We start from the raw sequence: 19,858 nt of genomic DNA, 5'->3' as shown, positions 1-19,858 counted from the left end.
CTTTGTGTGGCATTTCCATTTGGCCTGGGAGGGGGTGCAGTCCGGGCTTTCCAGAGTCTCCCCACCTAAAGTGCTCACACAGGGAAACTCATGCAAAAGTCTCTGGTGGATGTACATTCCAGCCAAAGGTGCCACAGAATCAGAGCCCCTAGGATAATCCTTTCATTTTACACATGAATAAACTGAAGCCCAGAGAATTGGAGTGAACACAAAGCTAACTGGAAACAGAACCAGAATTGAAATCCAAGTCACCCTGACTCACCACCCGGTGGTCATTCCTTTCTACCACACAAGACCGCCAGGAAGAGGGACTATTGCTCCCTGAGGGCCTAATTCATGCCCAGAAGTAACCCTGATTACCCCCCGCATACATTAAGTATCTGCCTCAGGAGTACATGAGTGAGTGAGCCCTGCCAGCTAGAAGCTTCCGTAGGAGTGAACCAGAAAGAGTTCTAGGTGTGTGGGTGTCCGTGGTGAGCATGCCGATGGAGAGGGCTGGCCGCAGAGGGGCCCAGGCTGGCTGGGGCAAACCGAGCGGGTGGGGGCGGAATGGGGGCAACTGAGCAGGGAGGGGTAAGGGGCCCGAGCCCAGAGGGCCCGGATGCCAGCCCCTAAAGTGAGGACTGTGTTACCTGCTGGAGGGTGTGAAGGGAACAGGTGCCCAGGAGGGGCCGCCCAGCAAACACTGGGAAACGGGACGTTTGGAGTTCAGAGAGAGGTCCGGGCTGCACCACGTTATAAAAGAAATATGGAGCCATGCTTTGCATGGGCACAGTTGTCTTCACGTCCCCAGAGAGGGCTGCGTTCATTCTGCGGCATCGGCCTGCCTTTCCGCGGCCCCTTGAGCATGGAGACGTGTCCGATGAAAGTTTCCCTCTGGCGTCCTCACTCCTCCAGCACTGCACTTACGTAAAGAACAGGCACACAGGCACCCCTCCCTCCGAACAGCAAAAGGGAGTCCCCGGCACCCAGGAGTAGGGAAGGTGAGGGAGCCGGCAGAGGTAGAAGCCAGCCCTCTGCGCCCTCCTGGGGCCGAAGAGCTTTTTCATCGCTGACTCCCAGTGGAGAGGCTGCGTAGACAACTGTGCAGGGGGTGTGCGTGCGTGTGTGCGTACAGGTGTGTGTGTGCGCGTGTTCACTGTCAGGTGCCGCCAGGTATTCACTCTAACTAAACTCCACCACAAACGTTTCGGAGTCGCGGGAATGGAAGGGTACCTGTATTTCGAGACGGACAGGCAGGAAAGCAAGGACGTAAGAACCAATACCCTAAGTTCAGTGGGGAGGACGAGAGTCAGAGTCACGCTGGAACACTCCACTTTCGTGTCCCAAAGCCTGTCTCCTCGCTGGGTTTGACCCCGCGGCGCGGGCGGGGTGCCGGGGGGGGAGTGTTGGGGTGGACAGTGCGCACCCACAGCTGCAGAGCGCCCCGGCCTGGCCCAGCCAGGCCCGCGCGGCCCCAGAACCCACCCCGGGCGGCTCCGGGTGGGACCCCGCCTGCCCAGGACGGCTCAGCGGGAACGGTCTCCCTCCGGGGAGGGTCAGCAACGGGGGGGTGCGGGGGTAGGGAGGGCAGCAAAATGACGGCGGGGAGGGGCCGAAGCCGCGTCCTTCCCGCCCGCCTCCCCACTTTTAAAGTCTCCAACGTCTCCCCCTATCTCCGCCCCCAAACCCGCTTCAGTAGGCGCATTTCCCGGCCTGACTTCCCCAGCAGGGCGTCCTCAGTTCCCCTTTCTGTTCTCCCTCCTGGGACAGCACCGCGTGGAAGCGGCCCGGGGAAGATGGCCCAGGGGGAGGCGAGCCGAGGTGGGGCGCCGGCAGCGGGGTGCTTGAGGAGGGAGGCCTGGGGGGCGAGGAGGGAGGCCCAAGGCCCGCCTCGACGCGAGGAGGCGCGGCCCGGGAGGGCGAGGCCCGGGGGTGGGGGCTCTGCGGGCGCTGGGGGGAGCGGGGGCGGCGCGCGGTCCGCGGGGGCTGAGGGGGCGCGGCCGGGGAGGGCGAGGCCCGCGGCCATTGGTCGGGGCAGCCCGGATGGGGGGTGGAGAGCAGGCGGAGGGTCGAGTCCCGGGGAGCGCGCCGGGGGCCCGCAGTCGCAGCGGCGGTCCGAAGAGCCAGTGCCCCGAGCGCAGAGCCGGCGCCGGCCATGAGGGAGATCGTGCACATCCAGGCGGGCCAGTGCGGGAACCAGATCGGCACCAAGGTGGGCCGGGCACTGGGCTCCCTGCGGGTGGGCAGCTGGCAGGCCTGGGGGTGTCGGGGCTCGACCCCTTGGTGCGGGCGCCCCGGTGCGCACCCTCTGTGCGCTTCGGTCCTCGGAGCCCAGCCCTGCCCTGCGCGGCACTCGGGAAGTGCTTCGAGGAGTGGCGCGGCCGAGGAGGGGGCGTCACAGCCAGGGACCCCCTGCCCCTCACCCCTATCCCCACCTCAGCTGGGAGCGGCCGCCGGCGGCTCAGGCGCGCCTGGAATTCGGCAGCCGGGCCCCGCGCACCCCGCCCCGCCGGGCCAGCCCTGGCGTGAGCCGCGGGGGAGGGCGCCCTAGGCTTCGGGTTCTGACCGTCTGTTCCTCCGCCTCGCCCTGCCCAAGTTTTGGGAAGTGATCAGCGATGAACACGGTATCGACCCAGCCGGAGGCTACGTGGGTGACTCGGCGCTGCAACTGGAGAGAATCAACGTCTACTACAATGAGTCATCCTGTGAGTAGCGCGGCGCCGCCGGGACTCCGCCCTTCCCCGTCGGACCCCGCCGTCCCCCTCCCAAACCCTCGGCCATCCCCGCCCGGACCCTGGCCATCTCCTCCTCAGATCCTGGCCACCCCCCTCTGGGGCCCTAGCCATCCCGTCCCGGACCCTCGGCCACCCCCGCCTGGACCCCGGCCATCCCTCTCCCGGACCCGGCCTTACCCCTCCGGGACCCCGGCCTTCCCGGGTCTTCTCCGACCGATCCAAGGTTGGCGCTCAGGATGCCGCCCTTGCGCTAGGGTAGTTTGCCCTCGGAAATTTTCCCGGGATATAGCAGGATGCCCGACTCCTTCCTCGCTTCCCCTGGGGCGGGAAATCCGCCGTCAGTTTCTTTCAAACAGCCGAATTTGGCCTATCACGGGGTCTGAACTCTTGAACTAGACAACCCGTTAGTGTTGTGAAATCCCTTACTGGGTCATGTCCGACTTTTTGTTTTGTTTTCTTTTTCAGTTTAAAATAGATCTCTTAATGGAGATTCTTGGCTAAAAATTTGAAAAGCACCCAGTTAAATGACTTTTCTGACCTTTTACCGACCTCCAAAAACTCTCTATGCTCTCTGGAAGCTGGAACTACTTCTGACAGACAGTTCTGGATAATTGGTGGAGTTCAGTACAAATTCCAAGCTGTGGTTTATCCAAGTTTGGGAATAACATCACCTCTGCCCTGGATACCTACATATATATTGTGGCTATATGTATACATTATTTGTTACAGTTTTTATTATAAAAGTGATAGGTGCCCTTCACAAAACAACAAAAAACTAAGACTTTGAAAGAACACCCAGAAAATGACAGATGGTACCCTTCCACATGCATGACATATGTCCCCAGAAAGAATTAATCTGGTTTTTGGAGTCACTTGCTGTTTGTCCACACAAGAGTTGTGAAGAGCAGGATACATAAGTCACTGGGTTTTATTCATTCAGCAGCTAGAAGAAAAGGTCTGGACAAGCAGGGCATAGAATATGAAATTTCTGGATAGCACTAAAGAAAATTCCAGTTATACATTGCATCTGCTGTTAACCTTCAGGTCCAGCTTGTTAACTTCCTTTCTTCAGTCTGGCTATGTGTGTGTAGCCGGACAGGAGTTGTAGGGTGCAATCCTATTAACCCCATCTTCACTGGGGAACAAGTTCCTGCCCACTAGGCATGAAAATGTGCTTGCTAACAAAAAAGCTACACAGCAACACTGGTTCATAAATGAGAGTGGATCCTGGCCACCCCCCTCTGGGGCCCTAGGAAACAGCCTGGAGCCCGGAAACAGCCCATGGGATCGTACCTATAACGAGGTGCTCAGGCTAAAGCTTGGATTCATGTATGTGTGTGCATGAGGGAGGTGCCAAAAAGTGGAAAGAATGTAGAGCAACACAGCAATTAGCTGCAACAGATACAGTTTATTTCCATGGAGCTAAAAAAGTAAAACTTCCCAACAGGAAAGAGGTGTCAGGGTGAAGTGGAAAATACAGAAGGCAGGAAGTCAGGAGACCTGATTTCTCATCCTGCTTATTCCTGGCACTTCCTCTGCCCATTCATGCTTGGGCTGGTTTCCTCATCGGAACAACTTCAGCTGGAACTGTGTTCCCCCAGGCCCCTCCCAGTGCTGAGGTTCTGGGGTCCTAAGAAAGCCGGGCCTGTGTCTGAAGAAACCCTGCTTCCTACCTGTCCAGGCAGCTGTGCTGGGGGGACTCGCTATGGGACAGTCCATGACTCTGGAGACCAGAAAGTGACCCTTGGGGGTGGGCTTTGTTCTCTTCCAGCTCAGAAATACGTGCCCAGGGCTGCCCTGGTGGACTTGGAGCCAGGCACCATGGATAGTGTGCGGTCCGGGCCTTTCGGGCATCTCTTCCGGCCGGACAACTTCATCTTCGGTGGGTTCCATCTCCTGCTTCCTTCTGCCTCTTTCTGTTTTTTTCACACATCAAACTACTTTAGGTGCAAGATTAAAAGATAAAAGCTTAGGATGGAAATGAGCAGTCTCCAGTGTCCAGGGTGCTGCCCCTTTTAGTTCTTGACTTTTCTTTAGGAAAGTAATCTCTGTCTCTCTAAATGAAATGCTTGTATTGATAGTTCTTGGTTTAACAATTTTTTAGACATTAACTTCTTTCTTGCCCTTATAAATTATCGTTAATATGATGATAATCATTTGTTTTGGTTCCTATGTTGCTCATCTTTTTTTTTTTTTTTTTTCCTTAAGATTTTATTTATTTGACAGAGAGAGACACAGCCAGAGAGGGAACACAAGCAAGGGGAGTGGGAGAGGGAGGAGCAGGCTTCCCGCTGAGCGGGGAGCCCGATACAGGGCTCGATCCCAGGACCCTGGGATCATGACCTGAGCTGAAGGCAGACGCCCAACGACTGAGCCACCCAGGCACCCCTGTTGCTCATCTTTTAATTGCAGTGTGTTTATACCTATATTTCTCTTTCATTACCTATAGACAGTTATTTTGCTTTTTTCCCAAAGGCTGGCACTGTGTGAATTTTGTTTTGTTAGAACTGAGCAAATCCTTCCCTCCCTTCTTCCACCTAAGACATGATAAAGCACCTGTCCATCCACACACTCCCAAAGAAAATTGTGTAACGTTAAATGAAGCGGCACCATTAGTACTACCAGCCTCCATCACCCTGTAGCCATGGTTTTTAGAATCAAGGTTACTTGACAAAATACTCAGAGAAGGAATATTCAAAATATGCAAGAAGAGACAGAATCCTGAAAGATTTTATGGATACATGACCTGATGACTCTCTAGTAGAGTCAGGTAGTGACCTGTTATAAGGGGAACTCAGCAAGATGAACGTTCACAAAGTTTATGAATCCTTTGAGTATCGTCCCCTTCCCCATCACCCTGACAACTTACACAACCAACGGGACAGGCAAAGTTTCTGATAATAACTTGTTCAAGGGTTGGGCCATAATTGGCCCCAAGCGAAGCCTCTTCTGGACTCTGCTGCCCAATGTGGTAGCCACTAGCCACATGTGGCTATTTAAAGTTCATAGAAATTACATAAAATCAATTCACTTCCTCAGTTGTACTAGCTACATTTCAGGGGCTCAATAATTAAATGTGGCGAGTGGCACCATATTGGACATACGGAACAGTTCCTTCATTGCAAGTTCTATTGGATAGTAGTGCTCAAAGCCTTAATAAACACACTCCACTAAATAAGGGGAATGAAAAGAGAAAACGGAAAGGCACTACACAAACACATGGCCATTCATAACCACTTCTACCCTAGGAGCCAAGGTAGAGCCTACAGGATATGTGGCGGATTTGAAGGTGTTCCATTTGACGATCATATTTTAATGTTAGATACCACACATTCACTTATGTTCTTTCTCAAAAATTACTGGTGTAATTGAGTAAGAAATATGCCTAGAGAGAAAAATATTACTTATCAACAAAAGTACCTCAATCAACAATAAGCACAATTTCCATGCCCGTAAAAGGTAAAGTGTCTTACAAGGAAATGAGAGACTCTTAAGGCTGATTCATGGCTTAAAGTTATTGTGGTATAGAAATTAAATCTATCAAAGATCTACTTTCCAACCCCTTCCTCAAAAGGCACCATGTGGAGATGATTTCATTGAGAGTAACAGATAATCCTCTGCTATTTAAACCCTATGTATCTAGAATATCTCCTACATAGTAAGTGCTTGATAAATATTAGCAACATCCTAGGAATGCAAGGATGGTTCAACTTTGAGAAGTCAGCTAATAGGGGCGCCTGGGTGGCTCAGTCAGTTGGGTGTCTGCCTTCGGCTCAGGTCATGATCCCGGGGTCCTGGGATCGAGTCCCGCGTTGGGCTCTTTGCTCAGCAGGGAACCTGCTTCTCCCTCTGCCTGCCACTCCCCCTGCTTGTACTCTCTCTATCTTTCTGACAAATAAATAAAATCTCACAAAAAAAGAGAGAGAGAAGTCAGCAAATAGATTAAGAAAGACAACATCTTAATAGGTGCCCCAAAATATTTGATAAAATTCAGTATGTGTTCCTGACTTGTAGAGGACAAAAACCCTTATGTGCAAGCTGGAAGTAAAAAAGATACTTCCTCTGTTTAAGAATTACCTACCAAATCCATAGCAACGTCACACTCACTGGTGAAACATTAGAAGTATTCCAAGCAAAGTCACTTATGAGAAAGAGATGTCCATTGTCTCTACTATTCCATGTTTTGAAGGTTCTAGCTAGTGCACGAAGACCAGAGAAAGAAAAGAGATACAGATCATTTAAAGGAAAAGACAAAATTGTTATTTGAAGGTGGAATGATTCTCTTGGATTTTCCAGATAGCCTGTCCAATGACCAGTGATTGGCACTTACAAGACCTCAATAAGGCAGTCACACACAAGATAAAGACTCAGACGTTATTGCTATGGGGTGACCAACTGTCCTGATTTGCCTGGGACTGGGGGGTTTCTCAGGACACTACCCGCTCAGTCCTGAAACTGGTCAAGTCCCAGGCAAACTGGGACAAATTGATCTCCTTAAAGGTAATAATCAATTATAAAATATAATGGGAAAATATCCTATTCACAATAGCAATGAAAGTTATAAATACCTAGGGACATAATTTACTAGTAATTGGGAATGAGGAGGAGACATTAAAACAAGACATTTTTCTCCCAACAGACAGGGTGGTACTTTAAAAACCAACAGCTGGCATTGGTGAGGTTGCTTGGGAGACTGAGTTGTAAGCATTGTCAGAGAACAGCTTAATGGATTCAGCAAATCTGGAATTTTGATTCAGCAGTTTCAGTTCAAGGAATTTGTCCTGAAGAAATGTTCGCACATGCATTATGGACATTGCGTACTGGTCTCTAGAAGAGCTGAACCCCTTTGCCCCCCCCCCCCCCCCCGCCCCCTTGCCCTTACTACCGGCTGGTGTCAGTCTCTGTCAGTTCAGCGGACTGCTCCCTCAGTTCCTGTGATGGAGACTTGACTGGGCGAATATTCATATTCTGTATGCCCAGAAGGAAAAAAGGACAACTCCCCTGTGGCACTGATCTTGACACAGATCAATGCCACCTTTCTCTTTCTCTTAGTGGGTATAGATTCTTCTTCTTCTTCTTCTTTTTTTTAAAGATTTTACTTTTATTTGACAGAGAGAGAGACACAGCGAGAGAGGGAACACAAGCAGGGGGAGTGGGAGAGGGAGAAGCAGGCTCCCCGCAGAGCAGGGTATAGATCTATACCCCTAAGCGGGTATAGATCCTTAGCAGCTGTAGACTCTTCTTGCATGCACCACCTCACTGGGTTACTGAGTTTGGGTCGCCAAAAAGAGAGAGCACTGAGGGGCGCCTGGGTGGCTCAGTCGTTGAGCATCTGCCTTCGTCTCAGGTCATGGTCCCAGGGTCCTAGGATCGAGCCCCGCATCGGGCTCCCTGCTCAGCGGGAGGTCTGCTTCTCCCTCTCCCACTCTCCCTGCTTGTGTTCCCTCTCTCGCTGTGTCTCTCTCTGTCAAATACATAAAATCTTAAAAAAAAAAAAAAAGAGAGAGCACTGAATGGGGAGAAGGGAGACTTGGCCGCTGATTTCCGCTCTGCTACCTCTCGTGTTATCAGCTCCCTTCCTGGGGCTCCTTCAGCTGGAAGGTCTGAGGAATGAAGGGCCCTCAAGCATCCAGGCCTCTGTAAGAATCTGAAGGAAGCAACGGCCTGTCTCCCCAACATGCACAGAAATATACTTCCACATAGAATTCTGCCCAGTTTCTTCCCTTGGAGGTTTTTGTTTTTGTTTTGTTTTGTTTTTAAGATTTTAATTATTTACTTGAGAGAGAGCGAGAAGGAGCACAAGCAGGGGAAGCAGCAGAGCTCGGAGAGGGAGAAGCAGGCTCCCCGCCGAGCAGGGATTCAATGCAGGACCCGATCCCAGGACTCTGGGATCATGACCTGAGCCGAAGGCAGACGCTTAACGACTGAGCCACCCAGACGCCCTTCCTTTGAAGGTGTAACTGATTTTTGGTAAGAATCTGAGAGGTAGCTAAGGTTTCTTGAACCTGAATTACAGTTGGCTCAATCTACCTCAGTCTCAGTAAACTTTACCAAAAAAATTAATAGATTTCATCATTAAGAAAAGTATACAGTTGACCCTTGAACAACACGTGGGTTTAGGGGTGCTGACCCCCTGCACAGTCCAAAATTTACGTATAATTTTTGACTCCCCGAAGACTTAACTACTAATAGCCTACTGTTGATTGGAAGTCTTACCGACAACATAGACAGTCGATTAACACCTATTTTGTATGTTCTATGTATTCTGTGTTCTTACAATCAAGTCAGCTAGAGAAAAGAAAATGTTACTAAGAAAATCATAAGGAGGGGCGCCTGGGTGGCTCAGTCGTTAGGCATCTGCCTTCAGCTCAGGTCATGATCCCAGGGTCCTGGGATCGAGCCCCGCATCGGGCTCCCTGCTCAGCGGAAAGCCTGCTTCTCTCTCTCCCACTCCCCCTGCTTGTGTTCCCTCTCTCACTGTGTCTCTCTCTGTCAAGTAAATAAATAAAATCTTTAAAAAAAAAAGAAAATCATAAGGAAGAGAAAATACATTTACAGTACTGTACTTATTTATCAAAATTCTGTGCATAAGTGGACCCACGCAGTTTAAGCCCATGTAGTTCAGGGGTCAACTGTCCTTGATTTTTGATGGGCAATGCATGGTAGGAAATTCAGAAGTGCAGAAGGCATGTACAGTGGGAAGCTGGCCCCTCCCTCCTCTGTCCACTTTGTTCCCTCTCAGAAGGGCGCTCCCGTTACTGACCTTGTAGGAGCCCTTCCTCGGGCATATGCATGTTAGAAGCGAATACATGAGTTTGTGAGGTTTGGTTTTGTTTTGTTCTAAGATTTTATTTATTTGTTTGAGAAAGAGTGAGCACGAGCAGGGTGGGTGGGGCGAGGCAGAGGGAGAGAGAGAAGCAGACACCCCGCTGAGCAGGGAGCCCCACGCAGGGCTTGATCCCAGGACCCCAAGATCAGCACCTGAGCCGAAGGCAGACGCTTAACCGACTGAGCCACCCAGGCGCCCTGTGAGTTTGAATATATAAACATCTGGTAAAGCTTTATTTATGTAAAATACATGGCTTTCCTGTTTCTAGGAAGGATATAAGACAACGTATAGTAAAGACAGCCATAAAACGTGGCCGTTTAAAACACAGGGTGAACTGTGAGAGTTAATTCAATTGCAGCTGAGAATTAATTTAAGCTCTGGGTTTCTAGCAACTACATTCAAAAAAGGAAGCCCAGGACACGATAGTCATCATCATAAGAAGCAATATACCACTCTTTTTTTTTTTTTTTTGAAGATTTTTATTTATTTTTGACAGAGAGAGTGTACAAGCAGGGGAAGAAGCAGGCAGAGGGAGAGGGAGAAGCAGGTTCCCCGCTGAGCAGGGAGCCCGATGTGGGGCTCGATCCCAGGACCCTGGGATCATGACCCGAGCCGAAGGCAGATGCTTAACCGACTGAGCCACCCAGGCGCCCCAGGAATATACCACTCTAAAAAGGGAGATCCCCCTTCATTCTACATTATTTGTATTTATTTATTTTGATCTTTACTTTGCTTTTTTCAACAAAAGCTAATATAGAACTGTATCATTAAAAATTAAGAACTAGAGTAAAAGAATTATTCTATATGATCATCATCACATAATCATCATTGGCATTGAGGTATATTTCTATCTTTTCTTTCTGTTTGCTGATTTTCATTATTTGTAAACACTATCAGATCTTCTTTCCCAGTGAATATTATGTTTAAGCCATATTCCATGTTAATATATAGTTTCTAAAATCTGTAAGTTTTAATACTTGCATAATCTGTAATTATTTATTTCATAGTGGCCAATAATCCGGGAGTCATTTCTTACCAGATTTTGCTCTAAGAAAAAATACAATATATGGGGGCACCTGGCTGGCTCATTCGGCGGAGCATGCGATTTTTGATCTTAGGGTATAGAGCTTACTTAATTAAAAAAAAAAAGAATATAGTAATATAGAATCTAGATGTTCCCATCTTGGTTCACATAAATTGGTCTGTGTTTCTAACTCTGATCACAGAATAGATCCTCAAAAGTAAAATTACTGGGTCAGAGCCTGTGAACATATTTAGGTCCATTACACATTTTGCTTCAGTCTTTGAGTGGGATTAATGCCACCAGCAGTGTTTGAGACCACAGCAGTTTTTGCTCTCCTTTTGCCTGAAATTAAACTTTTAAAGAAATGTATCAACTGAGGGACTCTGAGCAATATAACTGACAATGCTTTAAGAAATACTTCTGAGGAAATGGGAAAAGAACTCTGAACTTGGCAAGTGTGTATAAACTGTAGAAATTGTCAGTATAAGAAAAAGAGAGACTTACACTCCCATAAACAGGACTCACACATAGAGAAACCTGACCCAACGTTAAAATACAACTCCGTGAACCCTGTTCCAATGGGGACGGGTGGTTAGCTGAAACACACACACACATACACACACGCCCCTTATTGCTTCCAGAGAGAAAATAGAAAAACATTATCTAATTGTACATTGTTTAAGATGTTCAGACTCATTCTTGTTACCTTGGGCTTCATGCAACTTTGTTATGTTTTATTTCTTACAATGGGTGGTAGGTGTGTAGATATGAAGTCTATTTCACAGCCTTTTACATGCGGTGAAGTCTGTCCTGAGAAGTGTCGGCGTGGATGAGGCGGTGGCTCTTGTTGGTGCACTTGCTGGAGAAGGGTTTCTGGTAGGACTCTGGAGGCCCTGCACCTTCCCCCCCCCTCACTTGTGTTGAACCCAGCCCAGATGTCTGCTCAGGGTCAGGCCTCCCCTCAGCCACCACTCCTGTGCAGCTTTTTAAAGAGTCTTTACTGGGGGCGCCTGGGTGGCTCAGTCGTTAAGCGTCTGCCTTCGGCTCAGGTCATGATCTCAGGGTCCTGGGATCGAGCCCCGCATCGGGCTCCCTGCTCCACGCAGGAAGCCTGCTTCTCCCTCTCCCACTCCCCCTGCTTGTGTTCCTGTTCTCGCTGTGTCTCTTCTCTGTCAAATAAATAAATAAAATCTTAAAAAAAAAAAAAAAAGTCTTTATGAAACAAAAAATATACATTAAAAAAAGAGGCTTTATGGAATTGGATCAAACTATTGAAGTTGTGCTAAGCTGGTTTCTCATGGCAGCCGCTTCAGTGACGGTGGAAGTTTCCTTTGGTTTAATATATTTGAACTGAAAACTGAGAGAGCCTAAGAAAGGTCTGGACTCATCTTTCTAGCTATCAGTAAGTGGGACAAACAAGATTAAGAACAAATTCACACAGACCTATGGTGACCATTTAATTATCTAATCCACTGCCCTTGTAAACCTTCAAGAATGTTAGAAACGACATCTGGCTTTTAAACTGCCTTTAGGATTGCTTCTTGTATCTTTGCTTCTTTGTTAGAACATGCACCCCGATTTTTGATTCAGAATATTTTAAAATTTTAGCAGATTGTACTGATGTAAAATAGCTTTAATAGTAATATTTAAAGCCAACACTGGGGCGCCTGGCTGGTGCAGTCGGTAGAGCATGCAACTCTTGATCTCAGAGTTGTGAGTTCAAGCTCCACATTGCGCGTGGAGCCTATTTACAAAAAAAAAAAAAATTTAATTCAAAGCTGACACTACTCTTAATTAAGAACTATGAATTGTTTAAATGAATCTGCTTATTTTGTTAAATTAGCATGCTTGTTATGGGGAATGGAGAGGTGTCCAGAGTCTATAAACACAGTATATTGTTTTTAAGTCATTCTCTATTTAATGAAAGAGGCAGAATTGCCTAGGAGGTGGCTCAGCCCCTATAGCTTCAGAGCTCCCTGTTTCAGAGTTGGTCAATTACATACACCAGTATCATTCCACCTCTAGGTATGGTTTGAAGTGGTTTTTAAAAAAACACTGACTTGAAGTAATGTATCATTTTAAAAGTGAAAGTTACCTACGTTTAAGTTTTGTATGTGAATATACTTTAAAAAAACTTTTTCTTAACAAATTGCTGGTTATAGAGCATTCATGCCCAGAGACAGTGGGAGAGAGTTTTGTGAGAGAAAATGGAGCACCAGAAAGCGTCTTTCTGCGCATGTAACTTTCCCTTCCCGACTTGGGGCTAGAGGGGGTCAGGGAGCACTTAATCCCTCACCCGATGTGAGCAAGAGCAAGTAAACCAGAGGGTGGACTCTGAGAAAACCCTGGGGACCTGTTGCAACCCGCCTGCCAAAGCTTCGAGATTGCAGCCTTGTGTTCTACGGTCCTGAGCCGCTGATTAATGTCACAACATCTCATTACAGAGCATGTTCAACTCATGACCCCCAAATATTTAACTGGGAACATCTGTTGCTAGGAGACTGTGGCAAAATATTTTCAGAAGTCACTCGCTTCTTCCTTTTGTCAAGAGCAGAGAAAACCTTGTGGCTAATCATGCTGTAAATACTGAGGAAGCCAAGTGAGCGGTGTGAGCTGGGGAAGGGTCAAGTTCAGCAAGCTTGACTTGCTGCGGCTGCATGCCTGCCTGAAGCTACCTTCTTGTCAGTTGCTGGCTTCTACTCTGTTTTATAACATTTTTGTTTTAAAGATCTTATTTATTTATTTGACAGAGAGAGACACAGCGAGAGGGAACACAAGCAGGGGGAGTGGGAGAGGGAGAAGCAGGCTTCCCGCCGAGCAGAGCTCAATGCAGGGCTCGATTCCAGGACCCTGAGATCACGACCTGAGCCGAAGGCAGACGCCCAACGACAGCCACCCAGGCGCCCCTGTTTTATGACATTTTTTAAAAAAGATTTTATTTATTTATTTGAGAGAAAGAGAGCAGGGAGAGAGGCAGAAGCAGACTTCCCGCTGAGCAAGGAGCCTGATGCAGGGCTCGATCCCAGGACCCTGGGATCATGACCTGAGCCGAAGGCAGACACTTAACGACTGAGCCACCAAGGTGCCCCTCTACTCTGTTTTAATGAAATCATCTCTTAGCCTCTTTTTGACAGTTGCACTCGCATTCTTTCCTTTGTGAAGGTGTACTAGTCTACACTGAGCCCTGCCCTTGTTCCTCCCCCTGCCTCTGGTGCATCTGGCCGGGCCACTGCCTGCTGGGTTGGGTGGGGAGGGGTGGACAGGAATTAGTGGAGGGCATAGGAAGAACAATGGCCATTTTTGAGTCAGCTGGGCCAGAAAAAAGAGAATCTCTGTTTGTAAGAGAGAACACAGTCACCTCCCAGACAAGGAAATGGCCACCAGAGAGGGCTAAGTGGCCGGTGCCCTCGGGGGGTGCTTGGGGGGGGGGAGCTGCAAGCTTGGAGGAGCTTGCTCTTGCCCAGCCTGGGCCCCTCGTGGAGCCGCAGTGCTGCCACGCCCATCGTCTTGGGGCCTTTGAGCAGATGGGACAAAGACAGCAGGAGTGAGGGCTGAGCTCCCTTGCAAGGTGGGGCTAAGACAGCTGAGCGGGGGCCAGCTGTGTCTCATTCCGATGGGCAGTTCTGCCCTCCTGGACGTGTCACTATTGAATATTTAAATGTGTTTACTGTTTTCATCATAAAGTTAAAACTGCATATGTTTTCTTCAAACACACAAGTATGTAGTATAAAAATGGAACCTCCTTGGGCGCCTGGGTGGCTCAGTCGTTAAGCGTCTGCCTTCGCTCCGCAGGAAGTCTGCTTCTCCCTCTCCCACTCCCCCTGCTTGTGTTCCCTCTCTTGCTGTGTCTCTCTCTGTCAGATAAATAAAATCTTTAAAAAAAAAATGGAAGCTCCTCATCCCTTGTACAGATGACCCTGAGATTTTATTCACTGCAGTAACTAGTGCTAGAGCTGATGGCTGCTCGTGTGTTCGTTTGCATTGAAACCATCACTGATTTAACCAGTCCCCTGTTAAGAGATATTTAGGTTGTTTTCTTTTCTCTTTACTATTATTACAGACTGCTCAGCACATGTTTGTCTACGTCATTTTCCACATGTGCACATATACATGTCTAAGCAAATTTATAGAAGTAAAATTGCTGAGCCTAAGAGGACTAATTTTGTTAGATATGCTGAATTGTTCTCCATAGAGGCTGGTCCTTGTTATGCAACCTCCCCCACAGCCCCAATTCTGGCCAACAGGGTTTGCCAGCTTTTTGATCTCTGTCAGTTTCACAGGGGAGAAACTGAATCTCCTTGTTCTAGTGTACATTTCTCTTATAAGGAATGCATCAAATATTTAAGTTATTTGAATTTCCTTCCCTGTGAACTGTTTATATCCTTTGCCCATTTTCCTAAAAGTTACTGTTTTCCTTACTCATTTGTAGGACGACTTTAGGTATTTAAGGAGGGTAGTAGACCTTTCTTTGTATGTGATACAAGTCACTAGTAGCCAATACATTTTAAACTTACTGAAGAGCCTCAGGATTTTGGCTGTTTTTCTTGTTTTACAGATTTCCACTTAACACCCACAGTGTTTGGCACTGATAAATGCTGTGGAAGACTCAAGGATATTTGAGATGAGACACATTCCTCCAAAAGTAGGCCCTTGTGTGAGGCCACACCACAGTACAGAATCCGGGGGAGGGGGTGGTGGGCCAGCAGCAGAGCTCAGTAAGAGGGCCCCAGCCCGAAGCGCCCGAGGGCCTCGCATCCCCTTGTCTTACCTGGTGTAGCACTGGGCCACTGTTGGGAGGCAACTGGAGCTGTGTCACTGGTCTCCAGCTCAGCTTCCCACTGGTGTGCCCCGTGTGGGGCATGGAACTGCCTGCCCAGAGCAGAAAAGCTGGTTGCTGGATGGTGGTTGTGGATTGTTGCCACCAGTTAAGTGTAGACAAAAATCAAGTGAACATCTTTGGAATAAGTGGAGAGAGGTCCACACAGTAGGATTCCAGCACTGTCTTAGCTCTGAGCGGAAGAGCAAACAACCCTGGCATCTCTGCTTCCTCTCGTTTTTTTTGTCCACTTGACACATTCGGGTCACTTGCCCAGCTCCTATGGTGCGTCCTGGTCCTTTTCATCCGATACGTAGGGAAAGTTTGATAGGGATGCTAACGAATTTATTCTTTAATTATACAATCTTTTTAGAACCAGATTTGATATATACCAATTTACTAAATAAACACAATGCCTTTTAATAATCTTCCTCGCTTCTTAACTAACTTATAATTTTGGCTATATATTACATTGCCTTCTACCAGTTAAAATCATGAGCAACAGCAGTGCCTTGTTTTATAGTTTATTACTAAATGGATACATTATCTCTTGCCATCAGGGGGGCACAACCAGGCATGGAGGTGGGGGAAGGGGACCATGTTCATCATGAGCTTGCAGAGGTCAGCACTGAGCATTGACTTTACTGCTTTTCATAATTTACCCTACAGTGTGCTCTAGAATTTAGTTCTAAGTGGTTTTTCTAATAATCCTTGGAATGTGTATTACCATATTGATTTGGATTGAAAAAGTCATGGTTTTCTGACAGAAAATAAATCCAGGGGCGGTTGGGTGGCTCAGTCGGTGAAGCGTCTGCCTGGCACTAGGGTCACGATCCGGGGGTTCAGGGATCAAGCCCCTCCTCGGGCTCCCTGCTGAGGGGGGAGTCTGCTTCTCCCTCGGCTCCTCCCCCTGCTTGTGCTCTCTGTCAAATAAATAAATAAAATCTTTTTTTTTTTTTAAAAAGAAAGTCCAGTTTGGAGGATTGCTCTGATAATTACGGCTGTCTTTGTCAATTAGAGTATATATCTTACATTTTCTATAACCTGAATAAGCTAAGCTTCAACCTAAAAATTCTTTGCGGTAAAAACATAGTTAAAACATTTAATTAAAAAATCATATTGGCAGAGTTGTACTGGAATTAATATTTATATTTTCCCAACTCTTTCCAAGTCTATTTGATTAAGACAAGCGCCTCTCAGTAAAAGAGGCAACATTTGGTAAGTCCTGGTGGCAAAGCCTTTTGATTTCTCCCAGAAACAGAAGAATGAGCCAACTCAGGTTGTTTCCAGTGCTGCTTTCCATAGAATTGAATCTGGCGCTGAAAGATGTGTTTTTTCATCACCGTCTTAAAAGTATGAATAAGAGGGAGCTCCCTCTTCCCCCTGCCCCCGTGCCGACCTACTGAAATTGTGTGCCACTCTCTTGTGCTTTGTCCCAGGACAAACGGGCGCAGGCAACAACTGGGCAAAGGGGCACTACACGGAAGGGGCCGAGCTGGTGGATTCGGTGCTCGACGTGGTGAGGAAGGAGTGTGAGCACTGCGACTGCCTGCAGGGCTTCCAGCTCACGCACTCGCTGGGCGGGGGCACGGGCTCAGGCATGGGCACGCTGCTCATCAGCAAGATCCGCGAGGAGTACCCCGACAGGATCATGAACACCTTCAGCGTCATGCCGTCGCCCAAGGTGTCGGACACGGTGGTGGAGCCCTACAACGCCACGCTGTCGGTGCACCAGCTGGTGGAGAACACCGACGAGACGTACTGCATCGACAACGAGGCCCTGTACGACATCTGCTTCCGCACGCTCAAGCTGACCACGCCCACCTACGGCGACCTCAACCACCTGGTGTCGGCCACCATGAGCGGCGTCACCACCTCTCTGCGCTTCCCGGGCCAGCTCAACGCCGACCTGCGCAAGCTGGCCGTGAACATGGTGCCCTTCCCGCGCCTGCACTTCTTCATGCCCGGCTTCGCGCCGCTCACGGCCCGCGGCAGCCAGCAGTACCGCGCGCTCACCGTGCCCGAGCTCACGCAGCAGATGTTCGACGCCAAGAACATGATGGCGGCGTGCGACCCGCGCCACGGCCGCTACCTGACCGTGGCCACCGTCTTCCGGGGCCCCATGTCCATGAAGGAGGTGGACGAGCAGATGCTGGCCATCCAGAACAAGAACAGCAGCTACTTCGTCGAGTGGATCCCCAACAACGTCAAGGTGGCCGTGTGCGACATCCCGCCGCGCGGCCTCAAGATGGCCTCCACCTTCATCGGCAACAGCACGGCCATCCAGGAGCTGTTCAAGCGCATCTCGGAGCAGTTTTCCGCCATGTTCCGGCGCAAGGCCTTCCTGCACTGGTTCACGGGCGAGGGCATGGATGAGATGGAGTTCACCGAGGCCGAGAGCAACATGAACGACCTGGTGTCGGAATACCAGCAGTATCAAGAAGCCACGGCCAATGACGGCGAGGAAGCTTTTGAAGACGATGAAGAGGAGATCAATGAATAGAGGCGCATCCCAGTCTCAGATACCACACATCAGATGTTGTTTAACTCCGGAGCATCGTGACCCTGATGGCCACCACATGGTGCTCTGCTCTAAATATGTGGGTATAGGCCCCTCACCAATGCAACAAAATTGCACTATCAGTCATCTGGAAGGAAGGAAGTACATCGGAATAGCAGAGAATCGGCAGTCCTACCCAATCAAAAGATCAGACGACAGATCTTCTACTGGAGGACTTGAAACAATAAAGGGGCCATCAAGGAAGAGCTACATGAATTGACCTCACCTTCTGTCAAGTGTTCAACCATGCTGAGAATTAGCAAGGAAGTTAGAAACAGTGTTTTTCATCCTTTGTGATGAAACCTGAAGCTGTGCAGTGTTGCCTTATATTGAAAATGCAATATGGAACTTTAAAACAACCAATTCATAATAAAACACTAAAACCATTCCTTTGCCTCTTCCAGCCTGTTTCCTGATAGATTTGTTTGCGTTGTTATAATGGTTACTTGGGTACCTTGTCTCTTTCTGGGGTGAACTGTCCCTGCCACTCAGTGAATGAACTCAGAGGAAAGGCTTTCCTTGAACTGCAGACCTTAAGGGTGGCAGCCAGAATTCTCCTGAGCATCAGAGTAGCACACATGTAAATAAAAGCCCGTTGTCCCCTTTTGCAACCAGCACTTAGACCTTCCACAAAATCTTTCATCTTCCAGTGTCACGTCCTGGGCTAGTTAGTCCCAACCTTCCCTGACAGCTGGGCTAAGATTTGCCAGAGGAGCTACAGAAAATGACCTCCAGGCTTCCAGCCAGAGCCAGGGGGACATGCAAGCTCTTGGTGGGTGAGGAGGGACCTGGCAGGGTCGGCTCTGAGAGCTGTGTGCTTCCTTCAGGAGTACTCAGCCTCAGTGCCAAGGTTGAGGGCTATTTTCTATGTAACAAATCATCACTTTACAGTTTCTATAACTTGACACAACTTCTGTAAGAGGTCTTGTAAAGTCAAACTCCATAGGACATGACCAGGCTAGTCCTACTAGAAATTAGCAGACATTGCCGTTCACCAGTGTTTCTGGTTTCTCCTTTCTGCCCCTTTGAAGTTAACTGTGAACATAACTTTGCTTCAGCCAAAAGAATGTGAGTAGCATGTCACTTCCAGGTGGAAAGGTCTAAATGCTAGTGCTCAACCCTCACCTCTGCCTCTGCTGGATTCCTCCATCAGTCTGGGTCCCGGTAACTGCTGAGCACAGCCCCCTCTGACCTTTGTTGGACAAGGAGCGAGAAAGAAATGACTGTCATTTGGAGCCATTCTGGGGTTACCCCACAGTGTAACCTAGCTCCCCCACCTGACAGAAGGCCTGAGCTCTGTGATGCCATGGCTTACACCCAGTAACTATCCTGTGCCGAGCCCCAACCTTGGGTAGATGGAAAGGGAATCACTAAACACAGCAGCATGACTTGAACTGCAGTGAAAACGGACCCCATTTCTGCAGAAATCTGCACTACACTTTGTGAGACTACAGTAAAAATAAGTATCTTACCATCCACATCTAACCTGGAAATATGCTAGGTTTGACTGACCTTGGAAGAAAGGATGAGTGCTGTGAACCCCTGGTTTGAGTCAGGCTCCATGTGGGAGCCAGCATGAGCACTGGTCACCACCGTGCTGTGGGCCTCCTTGTGCAGGTCAGGAAACCTGAGGATGGCTGTGGTAGCTATTCCAGGCCACGCTGGCTGCCTTCTCAAGACTCCACAAGCTTGAATTAGAAGTGCAGATGTGAGTTACCATCTGACCAACCATCTCACGCACGGCTTTGTCCCTTTTCTTACTGAGTCAAACCTGACTCAAGTTTGGCACCACCCACTTCATTCCACTCAGGAGGCCTCACAGCAGAGGGCTCCCAAACCTCCGCACTTGCCGCGCCCCTCCTCACAGTGGTTAAGGAAGTACAGTCTTATTGTCTACGGATCGTGTGGGGAA

The 19,858-nt window shown here is 48.7% G+C and overlaps 1 protein-coding gene across 1 annotated transcript; it reads left to right on the top strand.

The window, feature by feature from the left end:
- The first annotated feature begins 2,035 nt into the window (after positions 1-2,035).
- Positions 2,036-18,881, top strand: TUBB6 (tubulin beta 6 class V). The gene is made up of 4 exons (XM_032399050.1): positions 2,036-2,194; positions 2,579-2,687; positions 4,489-4,599; positions 16,826-18,881. The coding sequence occupies exons 1-4, from the start codon at positions 2,138-2,140 to the stop codon at positions 17,887-17,889; spliced, it is 1,341 nt and encodes a 446-aa protein (XP_032254941.1). The 5' UTR covers positions 2,036-2,137; the 3' UTR covers positions 17,890-18,881.
- Positions 18,882-19,858: the final 977 nt, after the last annotated feature.

The sequence above is a fragment of the Phoca vitulina genome, unplaced genomic scaffold (assembly GCF_004348235.1).
Source record: "Phoca vitulina isolate PV1807 unplaced genomic scaffold, GSC_HSeal_1.0 scaffold126, whole genome shotgun sequence".
Lineage (NCBI taxonomy): Eukaryota > Metazoa > Chordata > Mammalia > Carnivora > Phocidae > Phoca > Phoca vitulina.
The sequence above is the reverse complement of the archived record's forward strand: the minus strand, read 5'-3'. Positions and strand labels throughout refer to the sequence as shown.

Excerpts from the sequence above, each read along its gene's own strand:
- TUBB6 (XM_032399050.1), top strand. The coding sequence starts at position 2,138 with ATGAGGGAGATCGTGCACATCCAGGCGGGCCAGTGCGGGAACCAGATC. Across the intron at positions 2,195-2,578 it reads GGAACCAGATCGGCACCAAG|TTTTGGGAAGTGATCAGCGA; the intron begins GTGGGCCGGGCA and ends GCCCTGCCCAAG. Across the intron at positions 2,688-4,488 it reads CTACTACAATGAGTCATCCT|CTCAGAAATACGTGCCCAGG; the intron begins GTGAGTAGCGCG and ends GTTCTCTTCCAG.